This window comes from Bactrocera dorsalis, unplaced genomic scaffold (assembly GCF_023373825.1).
Source record: "Bactrocera dorsalis isolate Fly_Bdor unplaced genomic scaffold, ASM2337382v1 BdCtg022, whole genome shotgun sequence".
Taxonomy (NCBI): domain Eukaryota; kingdom Metazoa; phylum Arthropoda; class Insecta; order Diptera; family Tephritidae; genus Bactrocera; species Bactrocera dorsalis.
In genome coordinates this window covers 87816-114678 of record NW_026038073.1, presented here as the reverse complement: position 1 = coordinate 114678, position 26863 = coordinate 87816, and the positions used below count along the sequence as shown (strand labels likewise).

At 35.2% G+C, this 26863-nt stretch overlaps 2 protein-coding genes across 3 annotated transcripts in view; both read right to left on the bottom strand.

Moving 5' to 3' along the window:
- Nucleotides 1-11256: 11256 nt before the first annotated feature.
- Nucleotides 11257-26863, bottom strand: part of LOC125779977 (uncharacterized) — a 40161-nt gene continuing 24554 nt past the window's right edge. Inside the window, exons 2-3 of one of the 2 annotated variants that reach the window (XM_049461344.1) lie at nt 12157-14078; nt 11257-12087 (exon numbers count right to left, since the gene is read on the bottom strand). In XM_049461344.1, coding sequence (XP_049317301.1) covers nt 12201-13382 — 1182 coding nt within the window. In that variant the 5' untranslated portion in view covers nt 13383-14078 and the 3' untranslated portion in view covers nt 11257-12087; nt 12157-12200. The remainder of the gene's footprint in view (nt 12088-12156; nt 14079-26863) is intronic. The other variant, XM_049461343.1, reaches the window with a different exon arrangement.
- On the bottom strand, nt 13931-25084 carry LOC125779974 (uncharacterized). The gene is made up of 4 exons (XM_049461341.1): nt 23824-25084; nt 21949-22519; nt 14030-14257; nt 13931-13955 (listed from the first exon to the last, which is right to left on the bottom strand). The coding sequence occupies exons 1-4, from the start codon at nt 24053-24055 to the stop codon at nt 13931-13933; spliced, it is 1056 nt and encodes a 351-aa protein (XP_049317298.1). The 5' UTR covers nt 24056-25084.

The following is a 26863-nucleotide window of genomic DNA, read 5'->3' as shown; positions in this document are numbered from 1 at the left end:
TGTGAAAGAGAATTCACTATTGAACCTTATCGAAAAATTCTCCTCTCATCAAAAATTGCTTCGTGTGGTTGCCTATCTATTACGGTGGATTAGACGACCAAAAATACCTACGGAGGGAAGGCACCTGACATCTGACGAATTACACTTGAGTTTTTTAAAAATTGTTCAGGTGATTCAACATTCGGAATTTGCGAATGAAATCCAAAAACTCACGAAAGGCACCACGCTACCCGCAAACTTGCAAAAACTGAATCCGTTTTTGCATGAGTACTCGGATATGTCGCTTTCATTCAAATTAATCCGAGAAGGAGGTCGCCTTTTAAATGCACCTCTCCCATACGATGCCAAATTCCCATTATTACTAAATAAGAATTCGCACTTCGTTATCAATTATTTACGGTTCCTGCACTTTCGAAATCACCACGCAGGGGCAAAAGCGTTGGTTGGGGTTCTTCGAGAACGCATATGGCTGATTAATGCAAGAGAAGCATGCAGTAGAACCGTAAGAAACTGTACACACTGTTTTCATTATAAGCCGAAGTTGCAAACCCAAATAATGGGAAATTTGCCAGTCGAAAGGCTTCGAGCGCTACGACCCTTTCTTATATGTGGCGTAGATTTTTGTGGTCCAATTTATACCACATTAAAAATACGCGGTCGACCACCCGTAAAAACCTATATCGCAGTTTTCGTTTGTTTCACGTCTAAAGCAGTACACTTAGAATTAGTCTCTGACTTATCAACTAATTCCTTTATTCTCGCCCTAAAAAGGTTCATTGGTCGCCGAGGGATGCCACAGACGATATACAGCGACAACGCAACGAACTTCGTCGGCGCCGATCGCAAGTTGCGCGAACTCAAAGAGGCGTTTCTGTCCCAGTCTCCGGAAGTACTGGAATTCGCCGCCGTAGAAGGGTTCAAATTCGCCTTTATACCACCGAGGGCGCCGCACTTCGGCGGGTTATGGGAGGCGGCAGTGAAGTCCGCCAAACACCTCGCCGTACGCGCAATGGGCAACGTGCTGCTCACCGCCGAAGAGCTAGGAACACTGATAGCCGAAGTGGAGGTCATCCTCAACTCGCGGCCCCTCACACCGTTGAGCCAGGATCCCAACGATGGCGAAGCATTGACTCCAGCACACCTATTAATAGGGTGCTCCCTCCGAGCCTTACCACCGGCAGAAGTGTCAACGGACCGAGTTCGCTATTGCGAGAGATGGCAACTTGTTTGCTGTCTCAAGCAACAGTTTTGGCGACAGTGGTCCAAAACGTACATTACCAGTCTTCAGCAGCGCAACAAATGGCTGCACCCGAAACGCAACCTGCAGCCCGGCGATCTCGTCCTCGTCCACGAAGACAACACGCCACCGCAGCAGTGGGCACTAGGACGAATCGCCGCAACCGTAGAAGGACGAGACGGAAAGGTGCGAGTGGCAGACGTGGCAACCAAGGCAGGCACCATTAAGCGCCCTATTCACAAGCTCGCCCTGCTGCCTGTCGAAGTTGAAGGATCATGATCCTGTCAAGGTGGCCGATGTTGCGTCATGCGACTTTATAAATCAAAAAATATATTTTAAGAATTTAATTTGTTAAAATAATTGTATGCATTATAAAATCTTTTACATTATGTAAAATACTTACGAATTTTGTAATATACAAGTATAACCATAATCTACTACTTATGTACTAGAATAATCTATTACAATGAATTTAAGATGCTGAATTGAATTAGAGCTATATACTTACCCCTTTTTTGTATACATACTTACCTCTAGTCTTAGCCGTTAGGTTAAGATTTAGGCTAACTAATGAACTGTTGGAATAAAGATTATCATTGTATTAAAGACTATAATCGCGAACGGACGTTCTTTTTTAACCGGGATTTTTTAAACCGAAATAACACAGGCAATTAGCTTGTAGTTGCGCATCTTAGTGAGTCCATCGTGTTTAACTTCAATCTTAAAAAAGCTTAAGGTTTTTTCAAAGACGATTTTCTTGTATATACACATTTATCAATCGATAATGAGATGCTTCAAATCATTAAATTCACATATTTAAGTTAATTAACCTTCTTCATCGCACTGAAGTGGACCTATATCTATAACGGCAGTGAATTTGGAAGAATTATGTTATCTTCTGTTTAAGTATAAAGTCGATTTTCTTGTATAAGCACATTTATCAGGCGATAATAAGTTGCTTCGAATCATAAAATTCACATATTTAAGTTAATTAACCTTCTTCATCGCACTGAAGTGGACATAAATCCATAACGGCAGTTAATTTGCAAGAACTCCACAACCTAATATTTAAGTATAAAGTCGATTTTCTTGTATATACACATTTATCAATCGATAATGAGTTGCTTCAAATCATTAAATTCACATATTTAAGATAATTAACCTTCTTCGTCGCACTGAAGTGGACATAAATTAATAACGGCAGTTAATTTGCAAGAATTACACAAACTAACATTTAAGTATAAAGTTTATTTTCTTGTATAAACACATTTATCAGTCGATAATGAGTTGCTTCAAATCAATAAATTCACATATTTAAGTTAATTAACCTTCTTCATCTCACTGGAGTGGACATAAAGCCATAACGGCAGTTAATTTGCAAGAATTCCACAACCTTATGTTTAAGTACAATGACGATTTTCTTGTATATACACATTTATCAATCGATAATGAGTTGCTTCAAATCATTAAATTCACATATTTAAGTTAATTAACCTTCTTCATCGCACTGAAGTGGACATAAATCCATAACGGCAGTGAATTTGCAAGAATTCCACAACCTAATATTTAAGTATAAAGTCGATTTTCTTGTATATACACATTTATCAATCGATAATGAGTTGCTTCAAATCATTAAATTCACATATTTAAGTTAATTAACCTTCTTCATCTCACTGGAGTGGACATAAAGCCATAACGGCAGTTAATTTGCAAGAATTCCACAACCTAATATTTAAGTATAAAGTCGATTTTCTTGTATATACACATTTATCAATCGATAATGAGTTGCTTCAAATCATTAAATTCACATATTTAAGTTAATTAACCTTCTTCATCGCACTGAAGTGGACATAAATCCATAACGGCAGTTAATTTGCAAGAATTCCACAACCTAATATTTAAGCATAAAGACGATTTTCTTGTATAAACACATTTATCAATCGATAATGAGATGCTTCAAATCATAAAATTCACATATTTAAGTTAATTAACCTTCTTCATCTCACTGAAGTGGACATAAAGCCATAACGGCAGTTAATTTGCAAGAATTCCACAACCTTATGTTTAAGTACAACGACGATTTTCTTGTATATACACATTTATCAATCGATAATGAGTTGCTTCAAATCATTAAATTCACATATTTAAGTTAATTAACCTTCTTCATCGCACTGAAGTGGACATAAATCCATAACGGCAGTGAATTTGCAAGAATTCCACAACCTAATATTTAAGTATAAAGTCGATTTTCTTGTATAAACACATTTATCAATCGATAATGAGTTGCTTCAAATCATTAAATTCACATATTTAAGTTAATTAACCTTCTTCATCGCACTGAAGTGGACATAAATCCATAACGGCAGTTAATTTGCAATAATTCCACAACCTAATATTTAAGTATAAAGTCGATTTTCTTGTATATACACATTTATCAATCGATAATGAGTTGCTTCAAATCATTAAATTCACATATTTAAGTTAATTAACCTTCTTCATCGCACTGAAGTGGACATAAATCCATAACGGCAGTGAATTTGCAAGAATTCCACAACCTTATATTTAAGTATAAAGTCGATTTTCTTGTATATACACATTTATCAATCGATAATGAGATGCTTCAAATCATAAAATTCACATATTTAAGTTAATTAACCTTCTTCATCGCACTGAAGTGGACATAAATCCATAACGGCAGTGAATTTGCAAGAATTCCACAACCTTATATTTAAGTATAAAGTCGATTTTCTTGTATATACACATTTATCAATCGATAATGAGTTGCTTCAAATCATTAAATTCACATATTTAAGTTAATTAACCTTCTTCATCGCACTGAAGTGGACATAAATCCATAACGGCAGTTAATTTGCAAGAATTCCACAACCTAATATTTAAGTATAAAGTCGATTTTCTTGTATATACACATTTATCAATCGATAATGAGTTGCTTCAAATCATTAAATTCACATATTTAAGTTAATTAACCTTCTTCATCGCACTGAAGTGGACATAAATCCATAACGGCAGTTAATTTGCAAGAATTCCACAACCTAATATTTAAGTATAAAGACGATTTTCTTGTATATACACATTTATCAATCGATAATGAGTTGCTTCAAATCATTAAATTCACATATTTAAGTTAATTAACCTTCTTCATCGCACTGAAGTGGACATAAATCCATAACGGCAGTTAATTTGCAAGAATTCCACAACCTAATATTTAAGTATAAAGACGATTTTCTTGTATATACACATTTATCAATCGATAATGAGTTGCTTCAAATCATTAAATTCACATATTTAAGTTAATTAACCTTCTTCATCTCACTGAAGTGGACATAAATCCATAACGGCAGTGAATTTGCAAGAATTCCACAACCTTATATTTAAGTATAAAGTCGATTTTCTTGTATATACACATTTATCAATCGATAATGAGTTGCTTCAAATCATTAAATTCACATATTTAAGTTAATTAACCTTCTTCATCGCACTGAAGTGGACATAAATCCATAACGGCAGTGAATTTGCAAGAATTCCACAACCTAATATTTAAGTATAAAGACGAGTTTCTTGTATATACACATTTATCAATCGATAATGAGATGCTTCAAATCATTAAATTCACATATTTAAGTTAATTAACCTTCTTCATCGCACTGAAGTGGACATAAATCCATAACGGCAGTGAATTTGCAAGAATTCCACAACCTTATATTTAAGCATAAAGACGATTTTCTTGTATATACACATTTATCAATCGATAATGAGATGCTTCAAATCATTAAATTCACATATTTAAGTTAATTAACCTTCTTCATCGCACTGAAGTGGACATAAATCCATAACGGCAGTTAATTTGCAAGAATTCCACAACCTAATATTTAAGTATAAAGTCGATTTTCTTGTATATACACATTTATCAATCGATAATGAGATGCTTCAAATCATTAAATTCACATATTTAAGTTAATTAACCTTCTTCATCGCACTGAAGTGGACATAAATCCATAACGGCAGTTAATTTGCAAGAATTCCACAACCTAATATTTAAGTATAAAGACGATTTTCTTGTATATACACATTTATCAATCGATAATGAGATGCTTCAAATCATTAAATTCACATATTTAAGTTAATTAACCTTCTTCATCTCACTGAAGTGGACATAAATCCATAACGGCAGTGAATTTGCAAGAATTCCACAACCTTATGTTTAAGTACAACGACGATTTTCTTGTATATACACATTTATCAATCGATAATGAGTTGCTTCAAATCATTAAATTCACATATTTAAGTTAATTAACCTTCTTCATCGCACTGAAGTGGACATAAATCCATAACGGCAGTTAATTTGCAAGAATTCCACAACCTAATATTTAAGTACAACGACGATTTTCTTGTATATACACATTTATCAATCGATAATGAGTTGCTTCAAATCATTAAATTCACATATTTAAGTTAATTAACCTTCTTCATCTCACTGAAGTGGACATAAATCCATAACGGCAGTGAATTTGCAAGAATTCCACAACCTTATGTTTAAGTACAACGACGATTTTCTTGTATATACACATTTATCAATCGATAATGAGATGCTTCAAATCATAAAATTCACATATTTAAGTTAATTAACCTTCTTCATCTCACTGAAGTGGACATAAATCCATAACGGCAGTGAATTTGCAAGAATTCCACAACCTAATATTTAAGTATAAAGTCGATTTTCTTGTACAACACATTTATCAATCGATAATGAGTTGCTTCAAATCATTAAATTCACATATTTAAGTTAATTAACCTTCTTCATCTCACTGAAGTGGACATAAATCCATAACGGCAGTGAATTTGCAAGAATTCCACAACCTTATATTTAAGTATAAAGTCGATTTTCTTGTATATACACATTTATCAATCGATAATGAGTTGCTTCAAATCATTATATTCACATATTTAAGTTAATTAACCTTCTTCATCGCACTGAAGTGGACATAAATCCATAACGGCAGTGAATTTGCAAGAATTCCACAACCTAATATTTAAGTATAAAGTCGATTTTCTTGTATATACACATTTATCAATCGATAATGAGTTGCTTCAAATCATTAAATTCACATATTTAAGTTAATTAACCTTCTTCATCTCACTGAAGTGGACATAAATCCATAACGGCAGTGAATTTTCAAGAATTCCACAACCTTATGTTTAAGTATAAAGTCGATTTTCTTGTATAAACACATTTATCAATCGATAATAAGTTGCTTCAAATCATTAAATTCACATATTTAAGTTAATAAACCTTCTTCATCGCACTGAAGTGGACATAAATCCATAACGGCAGTAAATTTGCCAGAATTCCACAACCGTATGTTTAAGTACAATGACGATTTTCTTGTATAAACACATTTATCAATCGATAATGAGATGCTTCAAATCATAAAATTCACATATTTAAGTTAATTAACCTTCTTCATCTCACTGAAGTGGACATAAATCCATAACGGCAGTTAATTTGCAAGAATTCCACAACCTAATATTTAAGTACAAAGTCGATTTTCTTGTATATACACATTTATCAATCGATAGTGAGTTGCTTCAAATCACAAGATTCACATATTTAAGTTAGTTACCCTTCTTCATCTCACTGAAGTGGACATAAAGCGATAACGGAAGTGAATTTGCAAGAATTCCACAACCTTATGTTTAAGCACAACGACGATTTTCTTGTATATACACATTTATCAGTCGATAATAAGTTGCTTCAAATCATTATATTCACATATTTACGTTAATTAACCTTCTTCATCTTACTCGAGTGGACATAAATCCATAACGGCAGTGAATTTGCAAGAATTCCACAACCTTATGTTTAAGTACAACGACGATTTTTGGAACGAAGTTCCTTACGGCAGGCTTGCAGAAGGGAGATTTTGCTGCGGGAGCTAACTGAAAAATAAATAAAAACCGTAAGAAATAACCCGTAAGAAATAACCCGTAAGAAATATCCGTAAGAAATAACCCGTAAGAAATAACCTGTAAGATCGCTAGTTATAGCCTACTTTTAGGTTTTGCAAAATAATTAGGCATGAAAATCTGTAACATTATTGTGTATGCAAATTTGTAATAACAATTGATAACTTAAAACAAAAACAAATTTACCAATTTTTACTTATTTTTTGCATAAAAAAAATTTCACTTTGAACAAAATATTAAAATTTCATTGAAGTGAAAGGTATTAGTATGGATGGCCACAACGATATTGTGTACATGCAAAATGGACAGCTGTGTTGTCTTGGTACATGCCGGCCATGCTGCATGTGCTTGCACTAAATACGTTTATGGGGAGTTGAATTGTTGCATATTTTTTGGCGCAGGCTTTGAGGAAATAACCCGTAAGAAATAACCCGTAAGATCGCTAGTTATAGCCTACTTTTAGGTCTTGCAAAATAATTAGGCATGAAAATCTGTAACATTATTGTGTATGCAAATTAGTTTTGAGTGAAGTGCGGAACACATAGAGTGCAACAGACTGCAAACTACATCTGCCAAATATTAAAATACAGACGTTCTTAGGACACTGTTATTTTGACAGCTGCACGAATACACGACTGTAGGCCGACAGTTGTCATTCTCGCTAATTCCTATTTGCCAACGACAGTAGAACGACAGTAGAATGGAAGAAGAGATATGAGGAGAGTGGTGATGCCACTAATATGTAAAATTATTCACAGGTCTAACAAACTTGACGTTATTTTACAAATAAAAGCATAAAATAGCTCTATTATAGCTCTATTATATCCTTTGTAATAACAATAGATATATTAAAACAAAAAAAAATATATACCTATTTACTTATTTTTTTGCATAAAAAATTTCACTTTGAACAAAATATTAAAATTTCATTGAACTGAAAGGTATTAGTATGGCAACAACGATATTGTGTACATGCAAAATGGACGGCTGTATTGTCTTGTGTACATGCCGGCCATTGTTATGTTGCTGCCTTCTTACGAATGTTCATGTAGTAAGATGCACAAAGCCATTTTTAGTTCACTGTCGTGAGCTTCAGAGCTTTGAATGTGTCATTGTGTTGTCATATTCTTTCAATTCGTTTTCCTTAAAAAACGAGTAGTGCATAATACCTTTTTCTCTCTCCCTCTTTATTTCGTTCTTTCATTCCTTCTCTCTCTATTACCACTCCATCCGGCCAATGCATAGTCATGAATTCATGCACGTGGCATTACGGGCCGTCTCGACAGGATAAAATCTATGTCTTACTAACTGTCAAATCTATTGCTATTGCCATTGCCAAATCTGTATTGGCATTTGTTATCATAACATAATCATTTGCGCAAAGGCGCAGGGTAGGTAGGTGCGAGCTGATGTAGCGCATGCTTTGAGCTCTTGAACTGTTTAAATCTTTTATGAGGAAAATAAGAAAGGATTATGATCCTTTTGTTACAAATGTATTTCTTGGAAAAATACAATAATAATAATAATAACAAAGGATAAAGATCCTTTTTTACAAATGTATTTCTGGGAAAATAAGAATTCATATTTTTGGACTACTATATAATAATTGTGGCATAAATTTTAAATACCAATTGAAATAATAAATTTAAAAAAATGAGAAATGATATTTTCATTTATGCTTGTATAAGTTTATTAAATTTAAGACTTTGCTCATTACTAACCCAATTTGCATAATTATTCTGTAAATTAACAATATTTAACTAAATATTAATTTTTTTTTTTTGAAAAATGTTATTTTGAAAATGTACTTTATTTTTTTTATTTTTGGAACGACTGCAAACTACATCTGTCAAATATTAAAATACAGAACAAAATATTAAAATTTCATTGAAGTGAAAGGTATTAGTATGGATGGCCACAACGATATTGTGTACATGCAAAATGGACAGCTGTGTTGTCTTGGTACATGCCGGCCATGCTGCATGTGCTTGCACTAAATACGTTTATGAGGAGTTGAGTTCTTGCATATTTTTTGGCGCAGGGTTTGAGGAAATAACCCGTAAGAAAAATACTGTAAGATCGCTAGTTATGGCCTACCTTTAGGTTTTGCAAAATAATTAGGTATGAAAATCTGTAACATTATTGTGTATGCAAATTAGTTTTGAGTGAAGTGCGGAACACATAGAGCGGATCAGACTGCAAACTACATCTGCCAAATATTAAAATACAGACGTTCTTATGGACACTGTTATTTTGACAGCAGCACGACTACATGACTGCAGGCCGACAGTTGTCGTTCCCGCTAACTTGAATATTTCCTATATTTGCCAACCGCAGTAGGACGACAGTAGCGTTGACAGTAGAATGGAAGATAGAAAGAGGAGGTAGAGTGGTGATGCCACTAATATGTAAAATGTAAAATTATTCACAGGTCTAACAAACTTGACGTTATTTTACAAATAAAAGCATAAAATTGCTCTATTATAGCTCTATTATATCATTTGTAATAACAATTGATAATTTAAAACAAAAAAAAATTTACCAATTTTTACTTATTTTTTGCATAAAAAAAATTTACCAATTTTTACTTATTTTTGCATAAAAAAAATTTCACTTTGAACAAAATATTAAAATTTCATTGAAGTGAAAGGTATTAGTATGGATGGCCACAACGATATTGTGTACATGCAAAATGGACAGCTGTGTTGTCTTGGTACATGCCGGCCATGCTGCATGTGCTTGCACTAAATACGTTTATGAGGAGTTGAGTTCTTGCATATTTTTTGGCGCAGGGTTTGAGGAAATAACCCGTAAGAAAAATACTGTAAGATCGCTAGTTATGGCCTACCTTTAGGTTTTGCAAAATAATTAGGTATGAAAATCTGTAACATTATTGTGTATGCAAATTAGTTTTGAGTGAAGTGCGGAACACATAGAGCGGATCAGACTGCAAACTACATCTGCCAAATATTAAAATACAGACGTTCTTATGGACACTGTTATTTTGACAGCAGCACGACTACATGACTGCAGGCCGACAGTTGTCGTTCCCGCTAACTTGAATATTTCCTATATTTGCCAACCGCAGTAGGACCAGAGAACGTATATTTATAGAGAAGGTCCAACAACGGACAAGCGTGTGAACTGTCAAAAGCTAACAAAATGCGATGGGTGCATTTCACCACTTTTGGCTCGGCAGGAGAAACTTTAACAGTGGCGCGTGAACAGAGCCGAGCATTCAATGAAAATTATGCTCAGAGACTTACTTCGATTTTACAGCGGCATGGCGGCCTTTTGGCTTATATTTTTATGCGTTTATGTGCAATTATGTATATGATTTGATTTGAAAATTATTTATCACAAATTGATTACTTTTTAATTAATTAACTAACTATTTTATATAAGGCAATATTTTACTCAATGTTAAAATAAGACCATATTTTTAATTATATCCTATGCTTGATATAGTAGACATGTATATGTATGTATGAACATTTGATACGTGTATAATAAGTATGTACATACATATACGTATCTGTGTAAAATACTATAATAATAAATTAAAAAAACTAGTAATATATATGTATGTATATACATAAATCATACTTTTTATAATTTAAAACTTACGTATTCATATGCACATGTAGCAAGCACACACGTATGTATGTACATAAGTACATACAACGCCTTCATGATTTGAAATCATGACATGACTTATTAGTAATGATATGTGTGCGCTTTATGTGTTGCACATTATATAAACGTATAACAAGCACAATGTGCACGCACTAATCCATATGTAAATATATACATATATGTACATGTACATATTGCCGAGCAAATAATGTATACACAAATCTTCATTCATACATATATGGGCATACACATGTAAATATGTCACCAACAAAAGACAACAATCGTCTCGAAAGGCATCAGCAGCGTCACAATTCAATATAGCAGCAAAATAGCCAATGCCTAAATTTATAGTACAACTCGAGAAACACAGAAAGGAGTGACAAAAAGTGGCTACAAAGTTCTCGTCGATTTAAAATATTTGCCAAATCTAAAATATTTTTCCGTGGCTCGCAAAAATCTGCGTCGATATGTATGCAAGCTCATACATCTTCATACATATTTACGCAAGTTTGTTGGCGAAGCTGTTGTAGGGGCAAGGGAAGCGGCGACGGTTGGCGTTCGCTCGTTTGTTTTTTCGGCACAGCTTGGACAATAACACAATGTTGTGACGCCTATTCGTCGCGTCAGTCGTTCGACACATTGACTCTTCGACAAAACGTGAGCTTCGGCCATTGATTTTCGTGACAACGGAGATATGTTTTTGTACACGCATGTGCACTTTCATAAGTATATGATCTGTTGGCTTTTTTCCATTTACGCATGCCACGTTGTATATGAATAAGGGTTGATTTCGCACTTGCCCATATGCGATATCTGCATGTATCAATGTATGTAAGTTTAAATAAATCAAAGTCAAGGTTATTGTTTTCAGAATATACTTATATGCAAATTTTATTGATTCATTGTTATTTAAAATTAACAGTTTAAAGATTTTTTATAAAATGTATAAGCAAGTTTAAAATGTTAAAAAAATTATAATGCAGAATTACGAAATTATCCATTTGAAATGGAAATTTCTCACACGACTTAATATATAAAAAAAGTCATTGAATTTCACTTGCTTTTTTTAAAACAAATGTTGCACTTAAACAAGATGGAAACAACATTTGTGTTTAAAAAAGTTAAGCTCAGTTGCAAAGCTGAAAAAGGAGAAAAATAAGAAGAAAAAATACCTGAAAATACAACAAGATAGACCTGAAAATAGAAGAAAAAGCTGAAAATAAAAAAACCTGTAAATAGAATAAATTGCTAAATATTAAAAAAAGTAAATATGTATTTTCAATGAATTCATTACTCACCCAAAAGTAAGATGTTCTTAAATCAAACGGTCTTGACTTGCAACTTACTTAAGTTTTTTTAGTTTAGCATCGCGCTTCCGATGTCGTTCATTACTAATTTCTTCTTTTACTAACCATTTCGAGTTTTTGAATAACAGTACCGTTACCAAGTATTCTAACAACTTAATTTTATGAGTAAAACACTCATCGGTTGGGTCAAACCACTCAGGAAAAACATTTTCCGTTTTTTCTTTTATTGCGGACAACATCAGACTACGAACATTTGAACAATAAGCATATTTGTTGAAAAGGTTGACGTACCACATCATCTGCAGTCGACACACTTCGAAGACCCTATCACTTGGATTGACTAGCCTTAAATCCGCGTCATCCTTATAATTTTTCGCTTTGATTAGGGCCTCCGAATAAAGCGATAAATCACTTTGTGTCTTTGTCATTGCCATAGCGCATTTTTTGCAATGAATTTTACACAAAATTTTCTGGTAAATACCATAGCCTGTGTAATAGCGCTTGATCTGGACGTCAGCTGTGTCGTCCTCTTCAACAAAGTTTTCGTCTGGAATAATAAACGATTCCAGGTCGAGTTGCTCTGTTTCATGTTCGACTCCCTCTACTTCGAGATGACGATCTTCGGGGCCTAAGTTCCAGTCTAAATTTATATCGTCATCATCCTCACAATTAGCCCCCTTATCTTGAAAATTTTGCCTCAAAATTTTCATCGAAATTAAACGAGCTACTATATACTGTATCTCATTGGCAGACGGATGGGTATTGATACCCTGGCTAGCCCGGACCCTATAAAAAAAATTTTCCAACGCGTCTTGATTCAGTTTCCCAAGCAATATAAAACTTAATTCTTTTTGTTCCCTGAATAATTCTTGGCTCAACTGAATCATTCCAACAATTGTGGAACAGAACCCACCTATACACCTACTGTAAGCCATGTTCGGAAGTTTTAATGATTTCAAATACTTAATGTAATCAAAGAGGCGTTGGACCTTCCCGGAGTCGTTTTTCAATAGCGGACATTTTAAGGGATTTTTTGAAACAAAACTCTTGCAGTCTAGATCATCGAACAGATCATTCATTTTTTTAACAAATAGCTGCGTAGGCTTTGCACATTTTAATATATATTCGTCGGAGCCGAATAAATTTTGGCTATCGGCCATTTCTATGCCAGCCGCAACCGAATTGCTCAGAACTTGGGTTGCACGTTTTACGGACATTTTTTCAAAACAACTAGGATATACGTGGGCCTCTGTGAGTTTTGGACATATCTTGAAACATTTATTGTCCTGATCGATCGAGTAAAGTTTTTTTTATAACTTTAAAGCTGGCTATTCCATCTGGGGTTGAAATATCATATTTCATAAATGTGTTTCGGACGGACTTAATAAGATGGCAATAGTCATATAAACAATATATCTTGGAATCTTCGTGCAAATAAAAAGGGTTTTCTTCAGAAATAGCTAAAGCATTCATAACTGCAATATTAGAAGGCCCTTGATCACAGACTAAAGCTTTTACGTTTAGACCAATTGACTTTAGTGCTGTGATGTTCTTATTCAAAATTTCTTTTAATTTGAATGTAGGAAGTCCATTTTTGGAAATATAATAAGAAAACACATATTTCCAATTGGAACTCAACCCTTTTATCATGAAAAAACAACACTTACTACCTAATTTCATTTCACGATGGCCTTCCCCATAATCCACAAACCCGTCAATAACATCCCTAACTCCATTGTATGTTAGGTCGGTCTTAATTGATTCATCAAATAATAGAACGCAATTTCGTTCTAAAACGAACATTTTTTTTGTAATTTTTTCTAAATTTCCCAAGACATTGGCATCAAACCCAAGGACAACATACTTTATGGGGCGCCATCGCAAAAGAGAGCTCTTGCTTGGTAAAGCGAAACCTAAATCGTCACGCATAAAATTATAGGATTTATTGGACATGTATTTAACATTTGGTGCCAATGTCTTTTCATTGTCACTAAAAAAAGTGTGCTTCGTGACGATCATCCTAGCGAATGTAATAGCATCTTGGCTGGAATTCTCATCCGCAACTATTGCACGTTTACTAAGGTCTTGATACCTTTTGTTGCGCCAAGCGACATCTTTACAACTCTAAAACTAAACATAAGAAAATGAAATATTAAATTATTATAATGAAAAATGAAATTTAAATTATAAATATTGAATTGTACAAAATAGCATACTTACCTTAATGATACATTTATATTACCTTCATTTATTACTTACCTTAATTCATCTACTACAATATTTAACGAAAGATAATTACTTACCCCTTGTATTTACATTACCACTAGCTTAAGCCGTTAGTTTTAAGATTTAGGCTAAGCAATTCCAAGAACGGAACAAATGAATTATTGTATTAAAGAACTTGAAAACGACCGGACGCGTCTTAATTTTTATCGCAATTTTCGTGACAGGCAATTAGGCTTTATTTTATTCGCGCATTCCCAAGTTTTTATTATCGCTTCTCAAAAACGCTTGAGAATTTTTCATGGCGCCCGAGCAGGGACTAAGTGCGTGAGCTTAGAATATATTAATTTTGACTTTCGTTTTCGTTTAATAAACTAATTTCGTGCTAATTGCCTGTCAATTCGTTCGTTTTCGGCCCTTCACGAAAGTGAAGTGGAAATAAATTAAACATACAAAAGAAAAAAAGCAACATAAGACAAAACATAAAACAAAGTTACAAAAAATTGATACGAAATACATTTACATATCTGCATACACATATATGCAGAAGTGAAGTGCCAGAAGTGCAGTGAACAAATACGAAACAACAAAACAAAAAAAATACAGTGCGCAAAGTGAACAAAATTTATAAAATAACAATTAGTGTGGTGCAGTGAGACCTAAAAAGAAAGAAATAAAAGAAAGAAATATAATAAAAAATTGTAAATACTTACCCACCTTTGCCTTCTTAAACCTACAAAAAACAAAAAAAAAGACAAGAGGTGCATATGTGCAAGTGACAAACATACAAAGGAGTGTAATAAATAAAAAGTGGAATTGTGAAAAGGCGCACAAGTAAATTGGGACAGTGAATTCTAAAAAAAATCGTACCAAAGTGTTTAACCTTGTGATTAACGAGAGGACCGTCCTAAACCGTTAAAAAAAAAAAAAAAAAAAACAGTTTTTAAAAACCGGTGGAAAATCCGTTAAAAAAAAAAGAGAAGAAAAACTGTTTCAAGTGCCGCGTTAAGAGAACCGGTAAAAGCAAAGTGCCGGTATAAGCACCCGTTGTTGCTATACCGCCACTACTGAAATCACTGCCGCCATCAACGCTGCTGCCATCAACACTGCTGCAATCAACGCCGCTGCCATCAACGCCGCTGCCATCAACGCTGCTGCCATCAACACTGCTGCCATCAATCCGCTGCCGTCGTGGGAATGAGCTGCCGCTGCATCCTGTGCCAAAGGAACGTAAGCGCCGGCAAACAGCCGACGCACCAGGTAACGAGTGCGAATTACTGAAAGCAGTGCAAACAAAAAATAAAACGAAAACACATAAAAATAAAATTGAAATAAAGACTAGTGCACACTTTCAGTTTTGGCTCTCCCTTTTTTCACTTTCAATTATATTGACGTTCTATAAATACATATACATATACATATATAAATTCATATCTATAATAACGTATATAAATAAACATATACATTATTAAATATAATAAGCATACGCACATATATGTATATGCGTACGCAAGTGAATAAGGGATTTTGGGATTTGCGGTAGCCCTTTATTTTTTAAAATAAAGGTTGAAAAAATTATTAATTGCAAATTAAATTATCACATTTTTCGCAATTTTTTCGAAACGCGTTTGCAATTATCGGTCGTTTTTTCGCAATTTTTGTCGATTTTCGTTCGGACATTTTCCGATTAAATTACTTTTTTTGTGCTATTGCTCATTTTGCGCATTTATCGGTTTGGCCTTCGTATACTTGAGAATCCATATTATTTTTTCTTTCTCGTTTTCGTCACCGATTCCAAATATATTTGTTGCCAACTTTTATTGCGATTAGTTTGGCTTTCGTATATTTGGGAATCGACATTTATTTTTCGTTTTCGTTATCGATTCTTAGTATATCTGTTGCCAACCGTTATAGTCTTTTTTCGTAAATTTAATTTAAACAAGCAAAATGAGCAAGCCAAAGCCAACTCTCGCAAGCCTGTCTCCAAGTAAGGAGTTGACGGACTTAAAATCGTTAAGACGTCAAAGAACGGTTGCGAAGAGTAGTATTTTGCGCATTAAAACGGGCCTTCTTGAAAAGACAATGTCTTTAGATCCAATCGAATTGGAATGTCGTCTAGATATATTAAATTCACATAGTGAAAAATTAATGAAATGCCAATCAAAGATTGAAGAAATTGATGAGGACGACATGGCCCGAGGGGAGTTAGAGGACATAATCGTTGAAACGAAGTCCATAATTAAGTCAATTTTAGCCAAAAATAAAACTTCACTTGCCGAAACATCTTTTGTAGCTTCTCACAGCTCAAGACTCCCTAAAATGAATTTGCCGAAATTCAAGGGAGAATATTCAGAATTCAAAAATTTTATGAGTTTGTTCGAGAGCTTGGTTCATAATGATCCTAATATCCCAGATATTGAAAAATTTAACCAAAAGCATAATTGTCTATCTGGAGAGGCTTTGGGAACAGTTAAAGCGTTCCAGATGTCGGATGAAAATTACCCGAAAGCGTTGGCAAGTCTCAAAAAAGTTTATGATAATAAATGTTTGATATTCTTCAATACAATATCTAAACTTTTTGAGCTGCCAACCATCCCAAAGCCATCCGCTCCTTCATTGCGATCAATGATTGACGAAGTGTCAGCGGTATATGACTCATTGCTATCGCTGGGCGATGAGAAACATATAACAAACGCTATTATTATACACATAGTGATGACAAAGGTCGACTCAGCTACCAGATCCAAATGGGAGGAACAGCTGGATTATGACAAGCTGCCACTGTGGAAGGAATGTGAAGCTACCCTTAATCGAAGGTTCCAGCAGCTATCAGCGGAAGGAGCATCAAATTCAAGGACGAAGCCCATACCAACAAGCAGTGGGAGTTATGGGAAACAACAACAAATGGACAGGACCAAATCGGCGCTAGTTGCAGCAAATACGAGGCAGTCTCTTTGTCAGCAGTGCAAATCCAAGGACCACTTTTTGACTGCCTGCCCCACTTTCAAGGCGCTTCCGGTGCAGCAGAGGTTCGAGTTCGTGAAATCGGTGCCCTTATGCATAAATTGTTTGCGTAAGGGACACACTGTCTCTAAATGCAGAGCGGATAGATGTCGTGTGTGCAACCGATCGCATCACACATTATTGCACCAGTATCCGGTTTCCTTCCCCGCTGCACCTCATCCGCAACCATCAACCACACATGCCATGCATACAGCCAGTATGCCGGATCGGGTCATGTTGGCAACAGCAGTAATTCTAGTGAGGACCAGCTGTGGAGATTACCTGCCTGCGAGAGCCTTGCTGGACTCAGGCTCCCAGGTCAACTTTATGACGGAGGACTTGGCACAAAAGTTGCGGATTCGACGTCAGCACAAAACATTAAGCGTAATTGGAATTGGCAATTCCAATACAAAAGTGGGGTCAAAACTAAACGCGTTTGTCAAGTCCCGGTTGAATAATTTTGAATTTTCGGCGGAATTCTGGGTAATGCGATGCATTTCGGCAAATCATCCAGACCATAACATCAATGTTAATGGCTGGCAAATTCCGCACAATATTGAATTGGCGGACCCAGAATTCCACAAATCTAAAAAAGTGGACATCCTATTGGGTGCTGAAACATTTTTCGACCTTTTAGCTGTTGGCCAAATTAAAAATGGTCCTAACCAACCAACACTTCAGAAAACCCTTTTAGGATGGATTGTGTCTGGCAAATACGCCAGTAATATAAGTTCTCCTCCCAGATTACATAGCACATTATGCCAAGCTGAAGAAGACTTAACGTCAATCGATTCAGTAGTCCAAAAATTTTGGGCTCTAGAAGAATTACCTTCAGAATCAAATGGCATCAAATTCACACCAGAGCAACAAGAGTGTGAAAATTTTTTCGTTAATACTACTCAAGTATTGCCTTCAGGACGGCTTCAAGTCAGAATGCCCTTTAAAGCTGACCGTAAGTTACTCGGTCATTCATATGAAACCGCAGTTCGGCGGTTTCAGGCCCTGGAGAGAAGGACATTAAAAGATCCAGAACTTCGCAAAATGTATCTGGACTTTATGAATGAATATAGAGCCTTGGGTCACATGAGCCCAACGAACAATAAGATCCCGAGTGAGCCACACTACTTCATTCCGCATCAATGCGTTTTAAGGCCCGAGAGCACAACAACCAAATTACGTGTTGTATTTGATGCCTCGAGTCGATCTTCAACTCAAATAGCGTTGAATGAACTTTTGATGGTAGGTCCAACCATCCAAGAAGAATTATATTCAACGCTTCTTCGTTTTCGATTACATAAGTATGCACTAACAGCGGACATTACTAAAATGTACCGTCAAATAATGATGCATGAAGAAGACAGAAATTGTCAACTTATTGTGTGGAGAGAGCATCCTTCTGAGCAAATTCAAATTTTTCGTCTTAACACCGTAACATACGGCACTGCGCCTGCTCCATTTCTCGCAACACGGTGTTTGCAAATGCTCAGTGATGCCAATACAATGAAATATCCACTCGGTTCATTGGCCATCAAAAGAGACTTTTATGTTGATGATTTATTAACAGGGTCCGAAAGTTTTGAGTCTCTAGATCTTTTGAGAAGTGAGGTAATTAAAATATTAAACTCGGCAGGATTCTCCTTAACGAAGTGGTTTTCGAACCACCCTAAATTTTTCGACAGTGATTGCACTGAAAAGTCATTAAGCTTCAATGACAAAAGTTCCACTAAAACGTTAGGAATCCATTGGTTGCCGAAAGAGGATTTGTTTCGATTTGTTTTAGATGACAATTTTAATGATCTGCGAGCCACCAAACGAAACATATTGTCAGTTTCTGCTCGCCTTTTCGATCCTCTTGGATTACTAGCCCCACTAGTTACCAAAGCAAAAATCTTATTGCAAGAGCTTTGGATCCAAAAACTAGATTGGGATGAGTCGATTCCATTGCGCCTAGACACTAGCTGGCAGAACTTTAAAGCCAACCTAATGCAGCTCTCATCTATAAGCATTCCTCGTTACGTAAACGTTGAGTCGAGTGCCATCTGCCAAATACATGGCTTCTCCGACGCCTCAATAAGGGCGTACGGATGCTGCATATACATACGAAGCCAATCTGCTAGTGGTATTAAATGCATGCTGCTTACTGCAAAGTCTAGAGTGGCTCCGCTGAAGACCAAATCTCTTCCGCGTCTTGAGCTCTCGGCAGCACATCTTCTTTCAAAATTATGGTCAAGAGTAGCGCCTATGTTGAGTCGACATTTCGAAAATATAACATTTTGGACAGACTCTGAAATCGTTTTACATTGGATTAAAACACATCCATCTTCACTACAAACCTTCGTCGCAAACAGAGTGTCCGAAATCCAAGAGTTGACTGACAAAGTACATTGGCGACATGTGCCAACGAAACAAAATCCTGCGGATCAAGTGTCTCGGGGTTGTAACGTGGACGAATTGAATAATTCAATATGGTTTGGCGGTCCACAGTTCCTCCTAGAAGACCCTGCATTATGGCCAATTAATAACCACTTCCAGCTCTCACCAGAAGACGAAGCATTAGAGAAGAAGAAAAATACATTTACATTACTTTCGACTACTGAGAAAAATTCAATATTGGACCTTATTGAAAAATTTTCTTCTCATAAAAAATTGCTTCGTGTGGTCGCTTATATATTACGATGGATCAGGCGACCACCAAAATCCTCCAGAGGCCAAGATCTGACTTCAGAAGAGCTAAACTTGAGCTTTCTAAAAATTGCACAGGTGGTCCAACATTCAGAATTTTCGGATGTTATTCAAAAATTGCATAAAGGCACCACCCTACCCGCAAACTTGCAAAAACTCAACCCGTTTTTGCATGAGTACTCGGATATGTCGCTGTCATTCAAATTAATCCGAGTAGGAGGTCGCTTATTAAATGCACCTCTCCCATACGATGCCAAATTTCCGCTTTTATTAAATAAAAGTTCGCACTTCGTTATAACGTACTTACGGTTCCTGCACATTCGAAACCACCACGCTGGGGCAAAAGCGTTGGTTGCGCTTCTTCGAGAACGCATATGGCTAATTAATGCCCGAGAAGCTTGCAGTAGAACCGTAAGAAACTGTATACATTGTTTTCATTACAAGCCGAAGTTGCAAAACCAAATAATGGGAAATTTGCCAGTCGAAAGACTTCGAGCACTACGGCCCTTTCTGATATGTGGCGTAGACTTTTGTGGTCCCATATATACAACGTTAAAAATACGTGGTCGACCACCCGTAAAAACGTATATTGCAGTTTTCGTTTGCTTTACTTCCAAAGCAGTTCACTTAGAACTAGTTTCAGACTTGTCAACTAATTCATTTATTTTCGCCCTAAAAAGGTTCATTGGTCGCCGAGGAATGCCCCAGAAGATGTTCAGCGACAACGCAACCAACTTCGTCGGCGCCGATCGCAAGCTGCGCGAGCTGAAAGAGGCGTTTCTGGCCCAAGCAACGGAACTGAAGGTATTCGCCGCAGAAGAAGGGTTCAGCTTCACCTTTATACCACCGCGGGCGCCGCACTTCGGCGGATTATGGGAGGCCGCGGTGAAGTCCGCCAAACATCTCATCGTTCGCGCAATCGGCAACGTGCTCCTCACAGTAGAGGAACTATCAACACTGTTGGCCGAAGTGGAAGCAATCCTCAATTCTCGGCCCCTAACACCTCTGAACCAGGACCCCAACGACGGCGAAGCGTTAACTCCAGCGCATCTGTTAATAGGGTGCTCCCTGCGATCACTCCCACCAGCACAGGTAGCAATGGACCCAATTCATTGTTGCGAGAGATGGCAACTTGTTTGCTGTCTCAAGCAACAGTTTTGGCGACAGTGGTCCAAAACATACCTGACGGGTCTTCAGGAGCGCACCAAATGGTTACACCCGAAACGGAATCTGCAGCCCGGCGACCTCGTCCTCGTACACGAAGACAACACACCACCGCAGCAGTGGGTAACAGGACGAGTCGTCGCAACCGTCGAAGGGCAAGACGGCAAGGTGCGAGTCGCAGACGTAACAACGAAGGCGGGCACAATTAAGCGCCCCATACACAAACTCGCATTATTGCCCATGGATATTGAAGGATCCTGATCCTGTCAAGGCGGCCGGTGTTGCGCCAAGCGACATCTTTACAACTCTAAAACTAAACATAAGAAAATGAAATATTAAATTATTATAATGAAAAATGAAATTTAAATTATAAATATTGAATTGTACAAAATAGCATACTTACCTTAATGATACATTTATATTACCTTCATTTATTACTTACCTTAATTCATCTACTACAATATTTAACGAAAGATAATTACTTACCCCTTGTATTTACATTACCACTAGCTTAAGCCGTTAGTTTTAAGATTTAGGCTAAGCAATTCCAAGAACGGAACAAATGAATTATTGTATTAAAGAACTTGAAAACGACCGGACGCGTCTTAATTTTTTATCGCAATTTTCGTGACAGGCAATTAGGCTTTATTTTATTCGCGCATTCCCAAGTTTTTATTATCGCTTCTCAAAAACGCTTTGAGAATTTTTCACCTTTTTTCCAAGTCTTTAATTATATCCTCTAACTCTTTGATCTTATTATTCAATTTAAGCGCATTACTTTGATAGTAACGTGCCGATCGAGCAAATCGTTCACGACTATCTAATGCATAGCCTACGTCGTTATTTTGGGGTTCTAATCCTAATCTCCTTTCTTCTAAAATTGAATATTCTTCGAATTCCCTCAAAGTTATGTCGTCCTTCTCTTCTTTACTTCCTACAGCTACCTCATGACGACCATAAGTATTAGAAACGGGCGGGCACACCCAACTAGAGTCAGCACTAGATGAGCTACGACCTAGTGCTGAACCTAATCTGAAACAGGGAAAAGCCCCAGGCAATAGTTTAAACTTGGTAACGTACTGCGAATCGAAATGGCTTCGACAAATAAAAAGACTATCGGAAGGTGACACAACTAAGTTGCAAGCCTTTGCCCAACTTTCCCGAACATCTTTTTCTTTCGGAAATTTGTACAGCGTTTTCTGCTTGTTAACGCAATTAGTAATGCAGCATCTTCGAATCGGCAATGGAGCCGTCCACAAATGCTTAGGGGGTTCGTCATATCCTATTTATGTACATAAAAAAAATTTAAATAAATTGCAATATGTACGTATATAAAAAAAATTAATTAAAATTTAAATATAATTTTAAAGATAAGAAATTGTATATAAAAACTGTGGACTGCATGTCCACTAATATTTATGTTTAAATATATATAATATCTATGTAACGCGGTCTCGCTGCCATCCATGCAGCACCGTTGTTAAACGCAAACGCGAAAACAATTTTGTTTTTTTTTTAGCTTTTTCAACGAGAGAAAGCTTAACTTGTATATTGAACATGAAATGCATTGTCATACAAAACAATGTTTGTAAATGTACGCATATGAAAACAAACCCAAGGTCACACAACACAACATATGTATGTATGTTAAAATAATAGGTAACATACATACACACATGCAGGCGAGTTACATATATAGTTCCACAAACAACAATATGTAATGAACACTCCAACGTAGATGAAATAATAAGAAAATACTTAAATCAACCCAACAACATTACTGTATAAAACATTTATTTATTTGTCGGCTTGATTTAACTTGACACTCATATAAATATATCACTTGAATAAAGGAAGATATAACAGCTTAAGCTTGTTTTTCAATTCGACCTTATTTAACATAATTATCGCGGATCCACGCGCCCCTGCACACATGCACATAAATGTAATAATATTAGCATATTCTTTATATGTATGTCTAGAAAAATATTTATTTTTATTTAATTTTAAATGAGTTAAGCCCCATATACGATCCCGTTCAACGCGATTGCGATATTTAGTTTAATGACTTTGTCAAATACTTATTTCGTGACTAAAATATCAATTTATCGTTTTAAATAAAATTGTTATGAAAAAAAAAACCAATAAGTTCTTTTCAACTAAAACATGGCGTGTAATCTAAAGAAAATGTGTATAATTTAAACAATTTATAAAGTTTAGTTGCATCATAACTAATGAATTTAAAACACTTCTATTATTATGTACACTTATGTATGTATGTATGTTAATATGCATGTACGTACATACATACATATATCGCTCATTTACGTGAACACAGGATTTTTATATCGAACACGAGATATTTCATCAAAATTTCTTTATATTTTTCACAAACAACGTTTATGCCAAATAAAATATTTTACTACACTTCACTAGTTTATTCAATAAATTTATGCTGTTTTCCATATTCTAAAAACAACTTATGACACTTTCCATGTAAATGAGCGATATGTACTTATATGTATCTACATATGTATATACAAAATAAAACTCATGCACATTTTAAATTTAAAAAACATCACTTACCAAGGTTTAGGGTGGGCACAGCATGTGCCTTCAACTTCTTCACACCCACAGCACTTTGTTCGAAGTGCTTAATGCAAACAAATGCATTGTGGGTGGGTAAATCCTGCGTTGGTGGGATACGTAAATTTTCCACCCACTTCAGCAACTCCTCCTCTCCTTTAGGGAATGAGAAGAATCTTCCGGAAGATTCTGTCTCACACTCGCGAACGCGACACTTCCTAACTCTAGACATTTTTTAATAAAAATTAGTTAAAAATTACTTTATACAGTTAGAACACGAATTGGCGACCGAGCTAAACTTTTCTCGACGAAATTCTATCAGAACTAAAATTCCGTTGACTATTTCTTTTTCATCTTTCATTTTTGGCGCAATTTCCCCACCCAAATATATTAGGATTAGAAGGAATCCTACTACTTACATATACACACATACATACATAGAATACAAGAACTTTTCCACCAACCAGAAAACACCTGCATATAAATAAATGTATATGTTTATATTAGCTTTAACGTACATTGGCTATCTTTTATATATGTTAACATATTTTTTCCCATTGGCTCTAACAACTACTCAGTTCTGTTATTGTCGTGCCCCTGATGTTAAGTGGTGAAATGCGCTAATAATTTTCTGTGGTGAAATGCACTCATCCAAAACAGTAAATGTCCCAAATTTGAAATATCCCCCAATTTGGCAACGCGGTGGACCTTCTCTGTAAATATACGTTCTCTGCTAATACCTTTCACTTCAATGAAATTTTAATATTTTGTTCAAAGTGAAATTTTTTTTATGCAAAAATAAGTAAAAATTGGTAAATTTTTTTTATGCAAAAAATAAGTAAAAATTGGTAAATTTTTTTTTGTTTTAAATTATCAATTGTTATTACAAATGATATAATAGAGCTATAATAGAGCAATTTTATGCTTTTATTTGTAAAATAACGTCAAGTTTGTTAGACCTGTGAATAATTTTACATTTTACATATTAGTGGCATCACCACTCTACCTCCTCTTTCTATCTTCCATTCTACTGTCAACGCTACTGTCGTCCTACCAGAGAACGTATATTTATAGAGAAGGTCCACCGCGTTGCCAAATTGGGGGATATTTCAAATTTGGGACATTTACTGTTTTGGATGAGTGCATTTCACCACAGAAAATTATTAGCGCATTTCACCACTTAACATCAGGGGCACGACAATAACAGAACTGAGTAGTTGTTAGAGCCAATGGGAAAAAATATGTTAACATATATAAAAGATAGCCAATGTACGTTAAAGCTAATACTAAGATATATATTTATTGCAGGTGTTTTCTGGTTGGTGGAAAAGTTCTTGTATTCTATGTATGTATGTATGTAAATGCAAGTAGTTAGATTCCTTCTAATCCTAATATATTTGAGTGGGGAAATTGCGCCAAAAATGAAAGTTGAAAAATAAATCGTCAAAGGAATTTTAGTTCTGATAGAATTTCGTAGAGGAAAGTTTAGCTTGGTCGCCAATTCGCTTTCTAATTGTTTTAAGCAATTTTTAAATAATTTTCATTCAAAAATGTCTAGAGTTAGGAAGTGTCGCGTTCGCGAGTGTGAGACAGAATCTTCCGGAAGATTCTTCTCATTCCCTAAAATAGAGGAGGAGTTCCTGAAGTGGGTGGAAAATTTACGGATCCCACCAACGAAGGATTTACTCACCCACAATGCATTTGTTTGCATTAAGCACTTCGAACAAATTGCTGTGGGTGTGAGAAAGTTGAAGGCACATGCTGTGCCCACCCTAAACCTTGGTAAGTGATGTTTTTTAAAATTTAAAATGTGCATTGTTTTATTTTGTATATACATATGTAGATACATATAAGTACATATCGCTCATTTACATGGAAAGTGTCATAAGTTGTTTTTAGAATATGGAAAACAGCATAAATTTATTGAATAAACTAGTGAAGTGTAGTAAAATATTTTATTTGGCATAAACGTTGTTTGTGAATAATATAAAGAAATTTTGATGCCATGAAATATCTCGTGTTCGATATAAAAATCCTTTGTTCTCGTGAATGAGCGATATATGTATGTATGTACGTACATGCATATTAACATACATACATACATAAGTGTACATAATAATAGAAGTGTTTTAAATTCATTAGTTATGATGCAACTAAACTTTATAAATTGTTTAAATTATACACATTTTCTTTAGATTACACGCCATGTTTTAGTTGAAAAGAACTTATTGGTTTTTTTTTCATAACAATTTTATTTAAAACGATAAATTGATATTTTAGTCACGAAATAAGTATTTGACAAAGTCATTAAACTAAATATCGCAATCGCGTTGAACGGGATCGTATATGGGGCTTAACTCATTTAAAATTAAATAAAAATAAATATTTTTCTAGACATACATATAAAGAATATGCTAATATTATTACATTTATGTGCATGTGTGCAGGGGCGCGTGGATCCGCGATAATTATGTTAAATAAGGTCGAATTGAAAAACAAGCTTAAGCTGTTATATCTTCCTTTATTCAAGTGATATATTTATATGAGTGTCAAGTTAAATCAAGCCGACAAATAAATAAATGTTTTATACAGTAATGTTGTTGGGTTGATTTAAGTATTTTCTTTCATCTACGTTGGAGTGTTCATTATTTTATTGTTGTTTGTGGAACTATATATGTAACTCGCCTGCATGTGTGTATGTATGTTACCTATTATTTTAACATACATACATATGTTGTGTTGTGTGACCTTGGGTTTGTTTTCATATGCGTACATTTACAAACATTGTTTTGTATGACAATGCATTTCATGTTCAATATACAAGTTAAGCTTTCTCTCGTTGAAAAAGCTAAAAAAAAAACAAAATTGTTTTCGCGTTTGCGTTTAACAACGGTGCTGCATGGATGGCAGCGAGACCGCGTTACATAGATATTATATATATTTAAACATAAATATTAGTTGACATGCAGTCCACAGTTTTTATATACAATTTCTTATCTTTAAAATTATATTTAAATTTTAATTAATTTTTTTTATATAC